This window comes from Gymnoscopelus braueri (genome assembly GCF_963280865.1).
Source record: "Gymnoscopelus braueri genome assembly, chromosome: 6".
NCBI lineage: Eukaryota > Metazoa > Chordata > Actinopteri > Myctophiformes > Myctophidae > Gymnoscopelus > Gymnoscopelus braueri.
In genome coordinates this window covers 26,101,625-26,119,156 of record NC_137607.1, presented here as the reverse complement: position 1 = coordinate 26,119,156, position 17,532 = coordinate 26,101,625, and the positions used below count along the sequence as shown (strand labels likewise).

The 17,532-nt window shown below is 40.3% G+C and overlaps 1 protein-coding gene and 1 long non-coding RNA gene across 2 annotated transcripts; one reads left to right on the top strand and one right to left on the bottom strand.

Annotated features, from left to right (window-relative positions):
- Positions 1-691: 691 nt before the first annotated feature.
- ttc4 (tetratricopeptide repeat domain 4) lies at positions 692-11,518 on the top strand. Its single transcript, XM_080430300.1, has 10 exons — positions 692-1,006; positions 2,309-2,429; positions 2,837-2,998; positions 3,607-3,684; positions 4,610-4,734; positions 7,086-7,172; positions 9,036-9,280; positions 9,474-9,558; positions 9,967-10,049; positions 10,236-11,518. Exons 1-10 carry the CDS (start codon positions 902-904, stop codon positions 10,333-10,335), a joined length of 1,191 nt encoding a protein of 396 aa, XP_080286426.1. The 5' UTR covers positions 692-901; the 3' UTR covers positions 10,336-11,518.
- A 1,650-nt stretch (positions 11,519-13,168) lies between these two features.
- LOC308087201 lies at positions 13,169-14,184 on the bottom strand. Its single transcript, XR_013933288.1, has 3 exons — positions 14,150-14,184; positions 13,464-13,547; positions 13,169-13,306 (listed from the first exon to the last, which is right to left on the bottom strand). It is a non-coding gene; the product is annotated as an uncharacterized lncRNA (long non-coding RNA).
- Positions 14,185-17,532: the final 3,348 nt, after the last annotated feature.

Below are 17,532 nucleotides of genomic sequence, written 5' to 3'. Positions count from 1 at the left end.
CATTGGAGCTTCAGGCTTGCAGCTTCAGACTTTGGCTCCCTCTACTGGTAGTTCAACAAACTACCAGTTGTACCACTGATGAGGGTAGTCGCTGTTGTCACACCTGATCATCATTAACACATTAATAATAACCCCGTTATATTATACCTCTATGATTAACCCTGGCGTCCCTGGGCTGGGTGTGACAGTATAGCTAAAATTGTATATGATAGTTTGCAGTGGTGGAAAAAGTACTTAAAAATGTGCAAATCTTTTGCAAATAGCAGCTATACAAACTCAGAACGCGTCGCAAAGCGTCACAATGCGCATTGTGAAAATATTTGTATACATTTTATACATTTGAAAACTTGTGAAATGGGACGTTCTGCACGATGAGTACTTTTACTTTTGGTACTTTAAGTACATTTTGATACCAATACTTTTGCACTTTTACTCAAGTGAATTTTGATTTTTTTTATTATTTTTTATTACCTGAAACAGAGTACTTTAACAATGTTGTATTGATACTTTTACTTAAGTAAAAATATCTGAATACTTCTTCCACCACTGCTAGATCCAGACCGGATCACTCAGAACACCTGCAAAGCGACTAGATCCCAAATGGTTCTGCTAGATAGATCCCAGGCAGCCAGGCTGAGGGGGAACTATTGTATCCGCACTCGGTTTCCACACGGCTGCATTTACACGCAGCACAGTCTGATTCATTTCACATGCAATATTAACTCAGCCCTGATGTTGAACCATGACTCTGATGTAAACAAGACAGATCACAGGATTAACACATTAAGCTACATTACAGTGGTATATTATTGTTGCTGAGCGGCTTCACACAGTCTTAGGCTATCTGACAGAACTGAAAGACAATAGTTTGATCATACAGACAAGGTAGATTTGGTCTAAAATGGCATCACAGCAGCAGGACAGTGACGATGACATGGATGGATTCATGGAGAGATTCAAGAAGGAAAAATACGAGAATGCCTTCAGCGAGAGCAATTGGGAAGAGGTAACGTTTTAAACAGTGGTGGAAGAAGTACTCACATGTTTTATTTGAATAAAAGTATCAACACTGCAAATGCAGTGTTGATACTTTTACTCAAGGGAAACATGTGAGTAGGCCTACTGATGTATTTGTATGATATGGATATGTATGTAATGTAAGTATTAATGTAGACGTACTACAGTAAAAGTCTGGAATTCAAAATGAGTGATTAGAGTGAAAGTAATCGTAATGTACTTAAAGTACCAAAAGTAGAAAGTACTCATTATGCAGATATGTCTCATTAATAAAGTAAATGTATAAAAAATATTTTGAAAATAGCAGATCTACAAGATGGCCGAAATGTATATATATACTGTAGGGGCTGAAGTGGGTAATGTATGTTTTTGTAAAAATGATAAAAATCTACAAAGTAACTAGTAACTAAAAGTACAATATTTTGATTGAATTGATTGAATACTTTATTAACAGTTTGCAAAGACAAGCACAGGGAGGTACAGTTCAATACAAGGTCTGTTAAGAGGATTTTAAACCCAAGAAAGCACTATGGCTTGTTTCCATTGGGGTCCTTTGTACTCAATTAATCGAAACAAAATTGCCTCTGAGATGTACTGGAGTGAAAGTAAAATTACTGAAAATTGGAAATGCTTCAGTTAACTTAAAGTACCTCAAAATTGTACTTAAGCACAGTATTTGAGGGGGCACGGTGGCGCAGTCGGTAGCGCTGTCGCCTCACAGCTAGAAGGTCCTGGGTTCGATTCCCGCCGGGGACGCTGTGGGCGCTGGGGGCGTGTCTTCTCCTCAGCGTCATCAGCGCCCATACCCTAGGTGGGGTTGGTGAAAGGGCCTACTCTGTGTGGAGTTTGCATGTTCTCCCCGTGTCTCCTAGGGTAGTTAATACCCTCACAAAAACATGTAGTAATCCTGGTCGCTATACCGCCTCCCCCATGACAGCCGGGGCGCCTGATGGAGGGGAAGGGAACTGGTTGGAATAACGTGTTCCTTCCACGCGCTACGTCCTACCAGGGAAACTCCCCCCTGTCAGGTGACAAGAAGGTCAGTTGGCTCTCATGCATTGAAGGAAGCATGAGCTCGGCCCTGGCCTCCCTAGGCTGAAGGGGACTGGTGTAGCGCTGGTGTAGGGCAGGTGTAGCGCCCAGGATCACTTAGGAAATTGAAAAAAAATAAGCACAGTATTTGAGTAAATTTACTTTACACCACTGAATCAACAACTCAACATAATACTGCCGCCTATTGCTTGTCAAGTTGAATGTTAAAGGCGCTTTAACTGCACTTTTTATTTTCCAGGAGTTTGATAAAGTGCCCATGTTCATGAAAAATGCCCCTGAAGAGATTGACGCTACAACACACCCCGACTTGGCTTGTATTCAGTCTCTTATCCATGATGATGATAATAAATCCCCAGAAGGTACTATGGCTCTCCCAAAGCATTTAAACTTTTAACATTTGTACTGTGAACCTACGTAGCTGCATGCAAGGACATACTGGAAACACATTTGAAGGCTTTTGTAAGTGAGTTACTATAAGTCCTACATTTTACATGTGAAACAGTGGTTATCAATATGTCCGTACAAGGACAAATGTGTCCAAAGACTTGTCCTTGTCCGTGGCAAATGTTAGATTTTGTTTTTACATGAATGCCAGTAATGGACCCTACAGGTCCATTTGTTTCTGGTAATATTATTATCCGCTCATTTGTATGTCTGTGACAAAAATATAATTTTAACAAAAATGTCCACAAGCCAGCATGGTGATGACCCCTGATGTGAAACTGTATTATTTGTTCCAACGTTCATTTGCTTTACATTTCCTCAGAGCATGCAGTGTGTCTCAAAGATGAAGGGAATGATTATTTCAAAGAGAAGAACTACAAAAAGGCAATAGTGTCCTACACAGCAGGTTTGAAGAAGAAGTGCGCCGACCAAGACATCAACACCGTCCTTCTCACCAACAGGGCTGCAGCACACTTTCGTATAGGTAGGGCATTTATCCTACTTGCACCCGTTCGTATGAAGCTGCAAGGCATCATGTGCATCATCACTCTACATCAGAGATATAAAAATGTGAACGGGACAAATATGTGTCATAGTGGGCACTAAACTAGGCCTGTCACAATTATTACATAATCGTCTTATCGCAATTATTTGAGATAATCGCAATTGTTTTTGCATAATCGTCATAATCGTTTCCATGTTGAAAAATGTTCACACCTTTTCAAATATATGAAAAAAAGCAGATATAGCAGAATAGCAGATCTACAAGCTTACAACGCGTCACTTGGTGACGCGTTGTAAGCTTGTAGATCTGCTATTTCTGCTATTTCTTATTTAATATGTCAATCATTTCTTTGTATAATTAAGTTATTTGTCATATCTGCCATGTGCACTTTTTGATTCGAAGCCTAAAAGGCTTCATATGTTCCAATGTTCCATGGCCAAACACATGTGACACGTGACAGCCCCTAGCACTAACTAGCACTAACCCCCCACAGCTGCCCTCAGCGATTAATACATTTATGTATTATTTGGGATGATCTATCTTACCCCTATAACATCCCTATTTGCTGTTCATATTTTGTCCTACAGGTAATATGCGCTCTGCGCTGAATGATGCAACCTCTGCAAAGAAGATCAAACCAGACCACCTCAAAGCGTTAATCAGAGGTTTGTGAAAGTATAAGGCCAGCTCGGCTCACAGAGTGGAATATTTAATCAGGAAGTGCTCGTTATCCATTCTTACCTGTATCACAAGAAAACGTAGTTCTTGGTTATTAATTGTAAAACGTCTCATTATTAAAGGACCAATTCACCCATTTTCTGCCTATCTTTATTGGTTCTGACTAATGCTCTTTATAAGATGATACTATTTCTGCTCTGTGTCTCAGAGGAGGGCTGACGGTCAGTCGGGGGGCCCCCCTGAGGGTGGGGCCCCGTTTCAATTTAAACGGGTGGAACATAGCTAAGGCCGTTACTGACCAGTGACATAATCGGTGTGCAGTTTGGGTAATTTCAAGATTTTTAATTGAAGGAAGAACAATGGCTTTCTATTTCAGCACGCTAACTTTCCAGGAAGAGAAAGGCTGCTTCATTGGTAGGCAGGTTTCTGAACTGTCCACAAACTCCACGTAACAGCCCCCCTCTGAGACACATACATACCCAGTAGACAGAAATGTTATAATGAGCATTAGTGAGGACCAATTATATGAAGATGAGGTTGAAAATGGGTGAAGCGCTCCTATAGGTATTGAGCATATCGTTGGCCTCATAGCATAATTGCCTAACTCATATTTTTAAGGTTTTCAGGAGAGACATTTTTTTTTAATTTATTCTCTACTCTTCTAACACTGCTGAGTCATCCTGCCTTATTGCCAATGTTCTCAGCCTATCAGAATGCTTATTACATTCAAAATTCATTTCTGCCTAAGTCCTTTTGGAATGTAACAAGCATTCTGATTGGCTTAGGACATAGGCAACAAGGCACAATGATGCAGCAGTGTTAGGAGAGTAGTGCTAGGCAAAAATATCAATTAGACCCAACAAGTGAGTTAGGCAATTATGCTATGAGGCTAACGGTATTCTGGTTCCACAGGTGCCCAGTGTTCCATGGCGCTACAGAGCTTTTCAGAAGCCATCCAGTGGTGTGACGCTGGACTGGAGGCCCATCCCACTGACAAGACTCTGCGGGAGATAAGGACGGCAGCGGACAAACAGAAGGTATTGCCGCCAACAATGCATCAGAATCAGCTTTGTTGTCACCTCATAGGTTTACAGTAGAGTTGTTGGAATCTTGTAACATAGTTTTTCGTGAGAAATGAACAAACCGCATGAATGATATGTATATTCCCTATTGCTGTGTATAACCTTCTCATTATTAACTCTTTAACTGCCAAAAACGGGAATTCCCGTCCTATGGCTATCATGGCCAGTGTTGGCCACGGACGGAAATGACGAAAATATATATATATATATATATATTTATTTATTTTTAGATTTTTTAGATTTTTTGGGTCTTTTTTTTGTTTTGTTTATCTCAAAGGAACTAGGAGATAACGCTATCCAAAAAATTGCTGCTCCATTCACTTCAATGTTAAAAAACAAACGGAGGAAAAATGCACTTTTTTCTTGGCACTGGGACGACACAGTCTGAAACTAGAAAAAGTGCTCCTCGGAGCACAGGTCTCCGCCAGGTCAGGTAAGTTATTGTGGCCTCCTGGTGGCGCTATAATAGGCCAATGTGAAAAGGGTGGCATTTCTTCCTCGGCCTAGTGGGAATGTGCGTGCAAATTTTCACGGAAATTGCACGCCGCGTTCATGATTTCATACATTTTGTTCAAAACGGACCAATCCTGCAAACTTTGGAAGTCAACCTTAGTCAATCAGGATGGAATATGAAATATCGGACAGATGCGTCTTGATCACATGACTATAGAGATACTGTGTACCGATTTGTGTGATGTTTGGATAAAATCTGAAGGATTAATATCCAAAAATGTATTTGACATAAGTCGGCCTCCTGGTGGCGCTGTAAAAAGCAGATGTGAAAAATGCAGCGCAGATGTTTTTCCTTGGCCTCTAGGGAGTAGGCGTGCAAAGTTTCACGCAGATCGGTGCAGTTATAGTTAAAAATGCAAATCGGCCTGTTATAGCGCCACCATGAGGCTGATGCGAAAAGTTTTAAGTGCCATTTCTTCCTCGGCCTAGTGGGAATGTGTGTGTGCAATTTTATGCAAATGGCAAGCTGCGTTCATGATTTGAGGCAGTTTGTTCAAAACGGACCAATCCTGCAAACTTTGGATGGTAACCTTAGCCAATGAGGATGAAATATGGGAAATCGGACAGATCAGGGTTGATCACATGACTATAGAGATACTGTGTACCGATTTGCATGAGGTTTGGTTAAAAACTGTAGGAGTAATGGGAAAAAATGGGTTTTGCACAAATCGGCCTCCTGGTGGCGCTATAACAGGCCCATGTGAAAAATTTGAGGCAGAGGTTCTGAATTGGCATCCAGGGAGTGTGTGTGTGCACAGTTTCGCAGCGACCGGGCCAACGGTGCCGGAGATTTGGTGCTAACGGACAGACAGGACACACGGACGGACGGACACACACACGGACACACGGACGGACGGACAGGGGCGAAAACATACTCTCTCGCCATGCCTTTCGGCCTGGCGGAGACAATAAGTGTGGCAGTGAAAGAGTTAATGCTAAAGTCTGAATATTCTGTGATTGTTAACCTACTTGACCGTGATAAGAGATATGAGAAATACGATATATGAATATGTTCTACTGAGTGTTTTTATTGAAAAAACGAAATAAAAATAAATATCATACAGTAGAATTGTTCCGATACCGATACCAGTATCCGAAAAGCTGCCGATGCTGCCTAAAATGCTGGTATCGGTGCGTATGCCAGTCTGTGCCATTCTCCCATACCACCATCATTTATCACATGATCATATGTCATTTACAGTAATCAATTCTTTTGTATTTTGAATGCTTCAGTTGATGTTGCACCACTGTTTTATGTATATTTTTTTATTTGTGTTTATCCCAGATCAGTGGTTCTCACAATTTTACATTTCAAGGACTGCCATAACTCAGAGAGTTACAGACTAGTAACTAGATTAGTTTTTTATTACACGGCACTCTGTATCGACTGATTTAAATATAATCATTCAATTGACATGTTTTTTTTATAGATTTCTTATAATCGAATACAAAGGACTATTTTATAGTTTGCCGTACAACGGAAACGGTGTTGCACAAAAATAGCTCATAACGCGTTACATCGCGACATGTTGTGACACTGTAGATCTCTAATTGGTGTCATGTGATCCCATCACAAGATGGTCACTAGTTTTTTTGTTTTTTTTGCTGCGTACTTGCTAGTATGAGCCAGTCGGCCGAAACGTCCAAAACGTTCAAGTGCAAACGAAGAGCTGGTCGCAGCTTATCACAAGTTATGTGCTTCTTTTCGGTGGTACTATAAAGACCACAACGGAGAATCCAGCTTGTAAATCTAATGAGGTATTTAAATCAATTAAGCCAACTTTGTTTTCCAGAGAACTAAAGAGAGAGATGCCAGGAAGGCCAAAGCGATGGGAAAGAAGGATCAGATTTACTCAGAGGCTCTGCTGAGTGTTATAAAGGTGAGAACCTTTGTTATTAACCAATGTTAATAAAATAAATTCAAGTCATATTATAAATATCCTTTTAATTTTCTTCTGTTGATCGGTGGAGTCTGCTTTGCTAATTTAAAGGAGTGGTTCACCCCAAAAAAGTCCTCCTTTTCTATCAACAAGTAAGACGCGCGAACGCGGGAAGCGAACGCAAAAAAAAAAAAATAATAATGAAAATAAATCATCTAAAAAAAAATAACCAATAAAAAAATATATAAAAAATAGAAAAAAATTCTGCGTTAAAAGGAGCATCTTCGAAAAATAGAAATTCACCAAAAAAAAACTTTGAATGTTTTTGAACAATTCAACAAAGTGTTTGAAGTGCCTGTTTCACCCACTTCCGGGGGGCGGAGCCAAAATCCGAGCCCGAAGTATTTGTTCGTAGACCCCCACTTAGGGGGGGTAGAAAAAGTTTCGGAGCGAATCGGGCACTTTTCATTTAACATGGGGTTTCAATGGGGAGTTTTTAGGAGCCTTCTCCGGGGCGTGGCTTCCGGGGGAAGGGGCGGGCTTAAACGCAACCTTGACAGGTGTGTTCAGTTTTCAAAGACCTTTCATTTGATGTATGGTACGTCTATATTGGACATTTACTTGGCTGCACACAGGGCTGAGGATTTGAGCCACACTGCACACAGAGACACAGACAGAGACATGCACACAGAGATACAGAGACACAACCCAGGCAGAGTTACATAGTAAGCTCCACTTGGTCGGAGGCGCGGCTTCGCCGCGCCTCCTTCCGCGTTCGCAATTACACACCCCCTGAAGCCTTGAATTCACAGATTTTTTTTGTTTGTCACATTCTTAAGTCAATAATTTGATGAGCGGTGGTCTCTTTGGTAAGAGACACAAATGCAGGTCATTTGTATCTCCTACCGACCTCCATGATGACTGCCTCCGCCGGTCATCAAATTATTGACGTAGGAATGGGACAAAAATAAATCCATGAATGCAGGCTTCATGGTGTGTGTTATCGATAGAAAATAAGTAATTTTTGGGGTGAACTACTCCTTTAACTCTTTCAGTGCCAATGAAATAAAAAAAATATTGCGAACTGTGCCAACTTTTTTCTTTTTTTTTTTCAAAGTAAAAAAAAAGTGCTTAGGAAGCGAGATACAGCCTTTTTCAGTTTTAGGTTAAACAAATAGTGGATGGAGCTGCAAATCTTCAGATAATGATATCTTGGGTTCTAAACACTTTTTTTAACTCGGGATTTCTCGTTCTGGCACTGAGGGTATAACCCTAACACTCGGGATAACTCGGGGCTTGGCACTGAGAGAGTTAAGAGATTTTATTATTAAATGTTTTGCCCCAATTGGAACAGGATTAATTTCTTCAGTGTGAGTACACTGAGGTAATTTTATTCTTTATGATGATACTCTGTGATATGAATCCACCTTGATCGGACATGGTGTCACCCACTGTGTTTTGACCATTGAGGCATTGACTGTATACAAACGAACTCTGAGGTGCTCTGATTTTACAGAATGATAGTGAAACGTGTTGGCTCAGATGAGTTGGAATTTATTAACATTTTTAACCAGTATTACATGTCATATTTTGTTATCTTCCATTCCGTGTGTATCTCAAACACACTCTTGGCTCGGAATGTAAAACTGTCTGGTTGAAATGACAGAGGAGCCAGCACATTTTGCATTACACACCTCACTGAGAAAAGTAACCCCCTCCGAAGTCCGAATAATAGGGCTGCTGAGTCAGACTTTGACCCCGGTACTTTCTCAGATCTGTTTTATATAATGTATCTTGAAATGAAATCTTGCACAGCACTTTTTTTGTGTCATTATGGGACTTTTCTTTATTTGATTTATGTAGAAGCGAGGTATCAAGCTGCTCCTCCAGGCTGCCAAGCAGCGAAAGCATGACTCAGACGGTGAGGATGAGGACAGGGCCCCCACAGGGGCCATGGCAAAGCTGACTCTGGATGGCCTCAGCTCCCAGGAGGCCACAGGGTCACAGGTGTCCCTGGATGAGCAGGGCGTCCTGCGCTGGCCTGTTCTTTTCCTCTACCCAGAACACCAGCAGACTGACTTTGTCTCAGCCTTCTGTGAAAACTCTTGGTATGTAGGCCTGTCACAAATATTACATAATCGCTTAATCGCAATTATTTGAGATAATCGCAACTGCAACTGCGGAGTTGACAAAATAGCTCAATGGATGAAGTGATGATTTTTTTTCCAGGCAAATTGAATTGCAATGATCTATGGAAATCAAGGCAAAAGTACCTAATCTAATAATCTGCTCTTCTATTAGTTTCTATGATCACCTGGCAGTTATGTTTGGAGAGGAACTTCCACCTTGGGACACAGACCAGAAATACGTCCCGCAAAGCCTAGAGGTTTGTATCTTTCAACTGAGATATATATAAAAACTGTAATTGGTCAACTACTGTACATGGCATAACAGATAGATGGTAGGTTCCAGCGGTTCAGGTCTTTTGGGCTTAATCCAGAATTTGGGAACAAAATACGAGTCTCTTCTTTCCACCGGGAAAAAAACATTGTAACCGCGATCGTCCATTCTGTAGTTATCGTCAGTTGAATATAGCGTGTTTTCACTAAAAACGCAGTCTGGGAAAAGAAATCAGAGATAAATGTATTTTTATAAATCTGATAACATTGTAGCGGACGGGGCGAAAATGTTTTAGATGACGTCATTTCCGGGTAGATTTTTACAAAAGTTATCTTGAAAAACAACAGTAGGCTTTGGTTCCTAGTTAAGTGCTTTATTTCTTGCCACTCCTTAGGTTTTCTTTGAAGACTTTGAGAAGCAGACGTTGTACCAAGTTGACCCTGAGGTGTCACTTTTGAGAGCACTGCAGCACAAAAGGTATTTCATGTTGTCATTTAGTCATCTTACATGGTATGCTGGGGACAATCCCCTGGCCTTGGTCATGTGGAAACCCAGACTGAACTTGTGTAAAGATGTGTAAGATGTGTAAATACAAGTCAGATGTCCTGCTGTCAAAACTAAACTCAACAAAGTTATGACTTCTCCTTTCTGTTTCTCTGACAGGTGTTTTGTCAAGGTGGGCACGCCCAGCTTCATTGTACTGGTGAAAGGCTCACCATTCTGCAAACAGTTTTTAACAGGACAGACCGTAAAGAGGTTGTAACTTCATTCCTCAGACATCAAAAAAAGCCAAGAGGGAAGACCTGTTTTGGTATCATCGTGGGATTACTCATTGTGTTGTCAATGACCTTTCCAAAGGAACTAAGTAAAAATGTATAACTGCAAATATATTCATCATGCATGTTAAGTAATGTCACAATGATGATTCTAATGAATATAGGCAACACCTTTATTTGTATTGCACGTTGAAAAATAGTTGTAAAAGTAAAATTAGCAATGAAGCCCAAGATATGAATTAGTAACATGGAGACAAAATAATGGATACATATAATAAAGTGGTTAGCAAGAGCTTATATACATACTTGACTGGAAAATGTGTTTCCAGAAGGGTTTTAAAGATAACACTGACATAGATAACACGGTTAGTGAACACAAAGATTACACTTTTGTCCATACGTACCTAATTCATGGATGGCTGGGCGTCAAAGGCAGTTCTTTTAAGTAGACTTTGTAGTCCTCCCTGAGGATCTTCAATAGAGTTGTGGCTCATAAGGTGGTTGAAATAGGCCCTATTGCTTAGTAGACCTTAGCAGTAGAATTGCGCTTTCTGCTAATATGACCTCTCTTTTCATGACCAATCTGTTGCTGAATATTGCAGAAATGTCTTATATTGTGTGGAACACGGTTCATTATTATTAAACATCCGTGTCAGTTATTTTGATCAATCTTACGGTATCAATAACAAGTTGGCCTGGTGACAAGGACACATCAATGCCAATCACACAAGCACCACGAAACCCCACCAACCAGATTTTTTTTAAACACACATACATACAAAACAAAACAAAAAAAGAAAGAAAGAAAGAAAAAACACGACTTCATACTACCCAATAAGAAAAACACAAAAACAACAAAAAAACTAACATTTTGAAACCTAAACTGTTCAGATATGTATCCTCCTGCTACAATGACACTTCATAATTATTATTATTATTTATTTTTTATATCAGATGTCTCTCCCACACCCTCAGTCTCCGTTAGAGTTCTTGTGGTTTATCCGTTTTGTCCATTTATTTTCCATTTGTGTTTCCTGGAGTCTAAGGCGATGTGTAATTTTTTTCCATAACATAAATTTCCTCCATCAGCTCTTCCCATTGTGTTGGAATATCAATCTGTCCCCATTTCCTCGTGATAGCTTCCCTGCTGCCAATAAAATCTTCACCAAATACCTGTCTTCCATCTGTATCTTCCCTGCCTCTAAGTTACATAAATATAGAACCTTACTTTCCATAGGTACCTCACAACCCAATATCTCCTGGAGTTGTTTGTGTAGCACTTTCCCAAAAAACTCAATTTTATTACATTTCCAGGAAACATGTGAATGGTCTACATTTACTTCTCCACATTCTCTCCACCATTGAACTTGTTTACTTAACTGTTTACTCTTAATTTTTGGTGTTATAAAGAACCCGGGGCCTATTACACGAAAGGAGAATTAAATAAACCTGGATTTAAGTCCCTCCGTATTTACCCCATTAATTTAATAAATTAGTGTTGAGGCATGTTCAAGACCTTGATTTAGCTTCCAATTTGGAAATGTTACTGTAGTGTCTCAGAAAGCCCTACCCATGGAATAGCTGAAATTAAGATGTATTGGTAACTGTAGCACAGAGGGAATAGACAAGAGCAGGATTTTCCCCATTCACTTTATTTCTGTGACGCTGCCTTCCATGCATCAGTTATATTTAGAGTAGTTAAAATCACACAGAAATAACATGGTACAAAGAACAGTAGATTTATCCTGGTGTTTAGTAGTCACACCCAGCTCAGGAGTCATTCATTTGACACAAAGGGCAGGTGCGACTGCTTAAATCAACCCTCCCTACTGTGCCCTTCTCAAAAAAACTTGTCTCACTTGTAGTGAGATCTTATAATTATAATGCATTTCCTAAACTTTAAATGTAAACCATCTCCCGGGCGGGTTTCAATTATTCAATTACATTTATAAATGCATACCCCCTCACTACCACCATCACCCACAAAAAGCAAGCATGTCATACTGGTGTAATATTGCCAGTCAGGTAAGTTGGTAAGTAAAGGAAGCCTTGCGAACCAAGGGTTCCTGAGCCATGTGGCCCACACGTAGCCCATAGCCCATACAGTCTAGTCAGGTACTGTACATAAAGCAGTGGTTCTCAAACTTTTTCGTGCCAAGGACCCCCAAATTGATATGTGTTTGGCCGTGGACCCCCACCTGAAAACATGTTGTGCCAGGGACCAAGCAAAGATATGAGTTCAAAATGTTTGCCTTTAAAAAAAAGAAGATTTGCACACATTTTCGAGATTTTTCAAAAAATAGCAGATCTACAAGCTCATAGTGCGGCACTTTGAGAACCAACGCTATAAAGCACCACTGTTACTTTGTCCTAGTTGGGGCCGTCTGGATGACAGTGGGGTTCTTCTTGCGTTGTTTCAGTTCACGGGCCATCTGACACCAAGAGCAACACACGCAGAAGCAGGAAGTCATGATGTCTTTGCAGAAAGAACCCTATGGGAACCACAGGTTATTTTAGCTTGTTTGAGCCCTTAAATATTCTATAATTTATTGTGTCGTTGAATGTAATCAATTAAATACATACTGTATGTATAAGAAATAATAACCCAAAGGGACAAGAGAAGTTTTATTAGTTCTTAATTAAGTTGCAAGTATAACTATTTCTGTTTTCACATAACGCCTCATAACTCAGTTTCTTATGGTTATTTATTCATTAATTATTATTATTACCCTAATAGCAGCAGGGTTACACAATAGAATATAGTGCACCAGACCTTGATTCCGTATTTTTGTCGAATGGCAACCCGAAGAGCCAATGTAACAGGAGGCGCACACAGAGGAATCCCAAAGGCTACTACAGCAGGGCTGCAGATGTCCAGTAAGGGGAGACAATGAGGTTGTCCGAATTTTCCTGTGGTGTCGCAGGCAAGGCACGGACAGCACCAAAATCCATTACAACCTGAAAACACACATCTTAATTTGACACAATTGCGAATTCCAATCCAATAAAACATTCCATTGAACAACACAGCTGTTTGACAGGACTGTGTCCAAAATATTTGAAAAAATTACTGCTAATAAATATAAAGTGCTGGTATTGATATTAGTATTATTACTGACAAGTCTTCACATCACCACAGCAGTCAAAGAGAGTGGTGCTCCAGCGATCTGCATGTTCTGCCATTTTGCAAACAGTCAACCTGTAAACAAAATTGATTAATGACAGAATCCAGCAGGAAAACACAGTGAAGCATGGTTGAAAATAAAACCCTAATCTTGGTTGAATACATGAACAGGAAGAGGCTTAAGAGACTTATGTCTGTAACATGTTACAGCCTTTGTCATCACATGTGGCATAATGTTGCAAACTTATATCAGTACATGTTGTACAACAGTTTTTGTTTTGTTTTCTAGAACATCACCATGCTGTATTGATAAGTTTTCCTCAGAAAGAGTGGAAAGCTGAATCACATTTGTACAAAAGGCAGATTTCTCTATTTCAAATTAATTATAACTCATGCAAATAAGAAATAAAGCACAGGAAAAACAGCAAGGAAAACCAGATTATGTATCAGGCTGAAAGAGTATATTTAATGGTAGCTTATAGTATACAGTGTATAATATTTCTATAGCCATGCCATGGAAATGCAGTTACCCTTAAAGGATGAATAGTTATATGTATCTAAAGTTACAAGCTGAAGCTTTTAGAATTTCTTTCTTTTTCTTTTATTCCCCCCCCCCCCCCTTTTTTTAAACCAAACTTCAGATTCATAAAGTTATAAGAATATATGATGTTGATTACCTTGCAGCAGAGTATCATCCAGCAGGGAGGAGAAAATGAAGTGAGTAGTTGTACCTGTAGTACAACACACATGAGAATGTTTCTCGTGTGTGTTGCACCACCACACAGTAGGCTACTTGGAAAAAATATGCTGCCAAACCTGAACCTCTATGGTCATTGAATGTTTGAAGGTCCACACCAATGATTCACACCAACTCCTTGAAACTACTTGCACCTGTGCCTCCAAAGAGAGTAAATAACTACAGAAAGGCTACAACAAGATACTGTTGCTTGACCTAGATCACACAGGCCTTCTACCTCTAATCATCCAATTCTCAGTCACTTTTGGTAAAATAAAGTTATTTTTAAACATACAGAGAACAAAGTGAAAAACTGCCAGAGGACAAGATCTACACCCAGCACATGGTAAAAACAGCAGGGAGCATTGCATAGCCTAATTGCCCACAGGGTCTAACTGAGCCAACCATTCAGGGTGCATATAGAGCAGAACCAGAAGGATGCTGCGGTGGAGGAGGAAGTTTTGCAGATACTGTAGCGTCAGCAGTAACATTACACATGTCAGCATAGAGTAGATGTGAGCGTGAAGCCTCTTAAATAGGCCGCCAATCAATGTGGTGAGAGAGTAATGTGAGTCGATTGGCTAGGTGTCATCTGACACAGCATAGCATGACTTTCATCAGTCCCTCCAGGATCTCATTTTTTTGTGATGGTTGAAATCCAAAATGCTTGATTAAGCAGTGGCTTTAAAAAAATACAGCAAAATTGCAGGAATTTACCAAATTTGTAAAGTGCGATTTTTAATTCAAATCAAGTTAAGCACCACAGTAAGCACCACAGATAACAGGTAAGCACCATAGTAAGCAGCACCATATGCCCCTCACTGCAAAAAAGCAATGTGCATTACTCTGGGCCTGGGTACAAATGCTTGACCCCCTTCAGTGAGGGGGTCTGGTGGCTGTTATGCTGTGGGGGGGCATTTTCCATTGTGTGGGTCCAATTATTCCCATGCAGGGATGTGTAAATATATACTTATTCTGGGTGATCACCTTTGAAACATTTCTATCATTTTGGCCATTTATTATACACAATTGCAAACATTGGAAGCCATTACAGCTAAAAACGTTAATATTTATTTACTTCATTTTTATTATATTTCATAAACTGTATGTGCAATTATCATTTTATCATATACCATGCAACAGAATATTAATACAATTTTACAGTTTCAACTAAACACTTCCGGTCTTTGTGAAAAGGGCCTGACATTGAAATCTCATCACAGTACTGTGTGTCTGGGTTTATCACTCTGGGTTTAATTGCTAATATTTGAATTGTCAAGGCACATCCCCTCATTAACATATGGTTGGAGAAATGCAGAGTTAGGTGAGAAAATACAGAAATAAATTGAGAAAAAGGAGCTAGCTTCTTTGGCGCAGTGGTTTGCCTGCCGCTCTGCCGAGCTGGAGACCGGGGTTGATTCCAGGCAGCTCAGTTCGTGAAAACGCTGCAGTATATATGCCAACGCTTATGCATACATAGTATATATAAACTTATACTGACTTAGACAGAATAGACAGAATTACTTGATTTCCATGTACATAAACGTATTTGAATATATCTGTCAAAAAGGATGAAACACAATGAAGCTCGAGAGCTTATTTACATCATGGTCCTTTAAGAGGCCTCCTGTTATCTTGTTTACAGAGCTGAAAACAGAGACAGAATCGCACAGACAGCAGGTTAGATGGACAGACAGGTTAAATAGATACATAGATGAAATAAGACTGTAAGATGATTGATATTGTTGAAGTCATTGTGTTACCTGAACAGATCAACTCCACTCTGCTAGAGGAAGTATCATCCTCCTTTCTTGCACACTCCCTCAAAGAAGACTCGGAACCAACACAGAAAGAGTTAACCCTCCATACAGGTTTGGATGTGGCTAGACCATAACTCAGTTCTGCTGAAATTGCAGGGCCACAGTTCAGCTGTCTACACACTACAGCTGATGGCTTCAGGCTCCATTCATTCAAACCAGTAACTGGTCTCCACTCTCCCTTGTGTTTCATCTCCAATGCACCAGTACACTTACCGGTTCCTCCCACCAACCTGACATCTTGCTCTAGAGAGACAAGAGTAAGTGGCAAAATAGTAATATTACTCCACCTAATGGTTAGGATGGGTAAATGCAGAGGACAACTTTTCTGTATGTGCAAAATGTACATTGACTAATACAACAACTAAAGGAACTACCCCTGAGGTGTTCATGGGAAAATAAGGGTGGATTCAGACTGGGTCCGATTGATTCGAACCGTTCCCGAGTACGATTGGCCTCTCCCAGCTGGCCAGCATTCACATTGGCCAATATTCTTCCGTACCCGAGAACAGATCATTCAACAGTAATGGTAAATATGTGCCTCATGTTGACTATGGGGCTTTGGGAGATAGAGAATGTCATTCACAAAAGAAGAGTCACTTGTCAGAGTTTAGGGTGAATAATAAAGTTTGACTGTGTTCCTGACGTTGTCTTGAGTTATAATAATAACTGAACAACAATACACAACCAAAGCAGTGTGTGCGTTGGTCTTAGAAACCTCAAAATGTAACGTCGTCTCTGTTATTATCAATATGATAGTGACGTCACTGACGCACCCTTGGTATTTTAGCAGTGACGTCACGGACTAATCCTTGGTATATTCATCCTAGTGGCAGCGTTACGCTACACATGTGTTTTTTGTTTATGTTTTTTCACGGCTCGCGCTACTCAAATACTAGCGGGATTATAATTTTTTGTCAACATTCAAGTAGAACTATGAGAAGGTATAACCCAGCTAAAATAATGTGTCATTATAAAAAGATATAAAGCATATACGGTACGGTGATCCGTTCCGGGGAACGATACGCAACGTTCACACCAACCAGTGGTCCGGGGTGCGCACTCGGGACCATAGTCTGAATCCGCCCTAAGTCTATAATATATAATAGGTATAAACCATAGCCAGGAGGGAGATTTGCCAGGGCTGTGATTACCTAAGTAGTTGTCAGGCAACTCCTTGTTTTAGCTAATATATCTGAGCGTACACAAACTAGTTTTAGCCAGCCAGCCAGCCAGCCAGCCAGCCAGCCAGCCAGACACACACACACACACACACACACGCACACGCACACGCACACGCACACGCACCCGCACGCGCGTGCGCGCGCGCGCGCACGCACGCACGCACGCACGCACACACACACACACACACACACACACACACACACACACACACACACACACACACACACAGATAGTCTTTATTGACATCTTTATTGACAAAAATGAATATGCCTGAACATGTATTTGTACACATCTGTTAAAAGGATAAAACAATAAAGCTTGA

Bases quoted from the DNA above. Each gene is read 5' to 3' on its own strand.
- ttc4 (XM_080430300.1), top strand. From the start codon at position 902: ATGGCATCACAGCAGCAGGACAGTGACGATGACATGGATGGATTCATG. The intron at 1,007-2,308 runs GTAACGTTTTAA...TTTATTTTCCAG, and splicing joins GCGAGAGCAATTGGGAAGAG to GAGTTTGATAAAGTGCCCAT. The intron at 10,050-10,235 runs GTATTTCATGTT...TTTCTCTGACAG, and splicing joins AGAGCACTGCAGCACAAAAG to GTGTTTTGTCAAGGTGGGCA.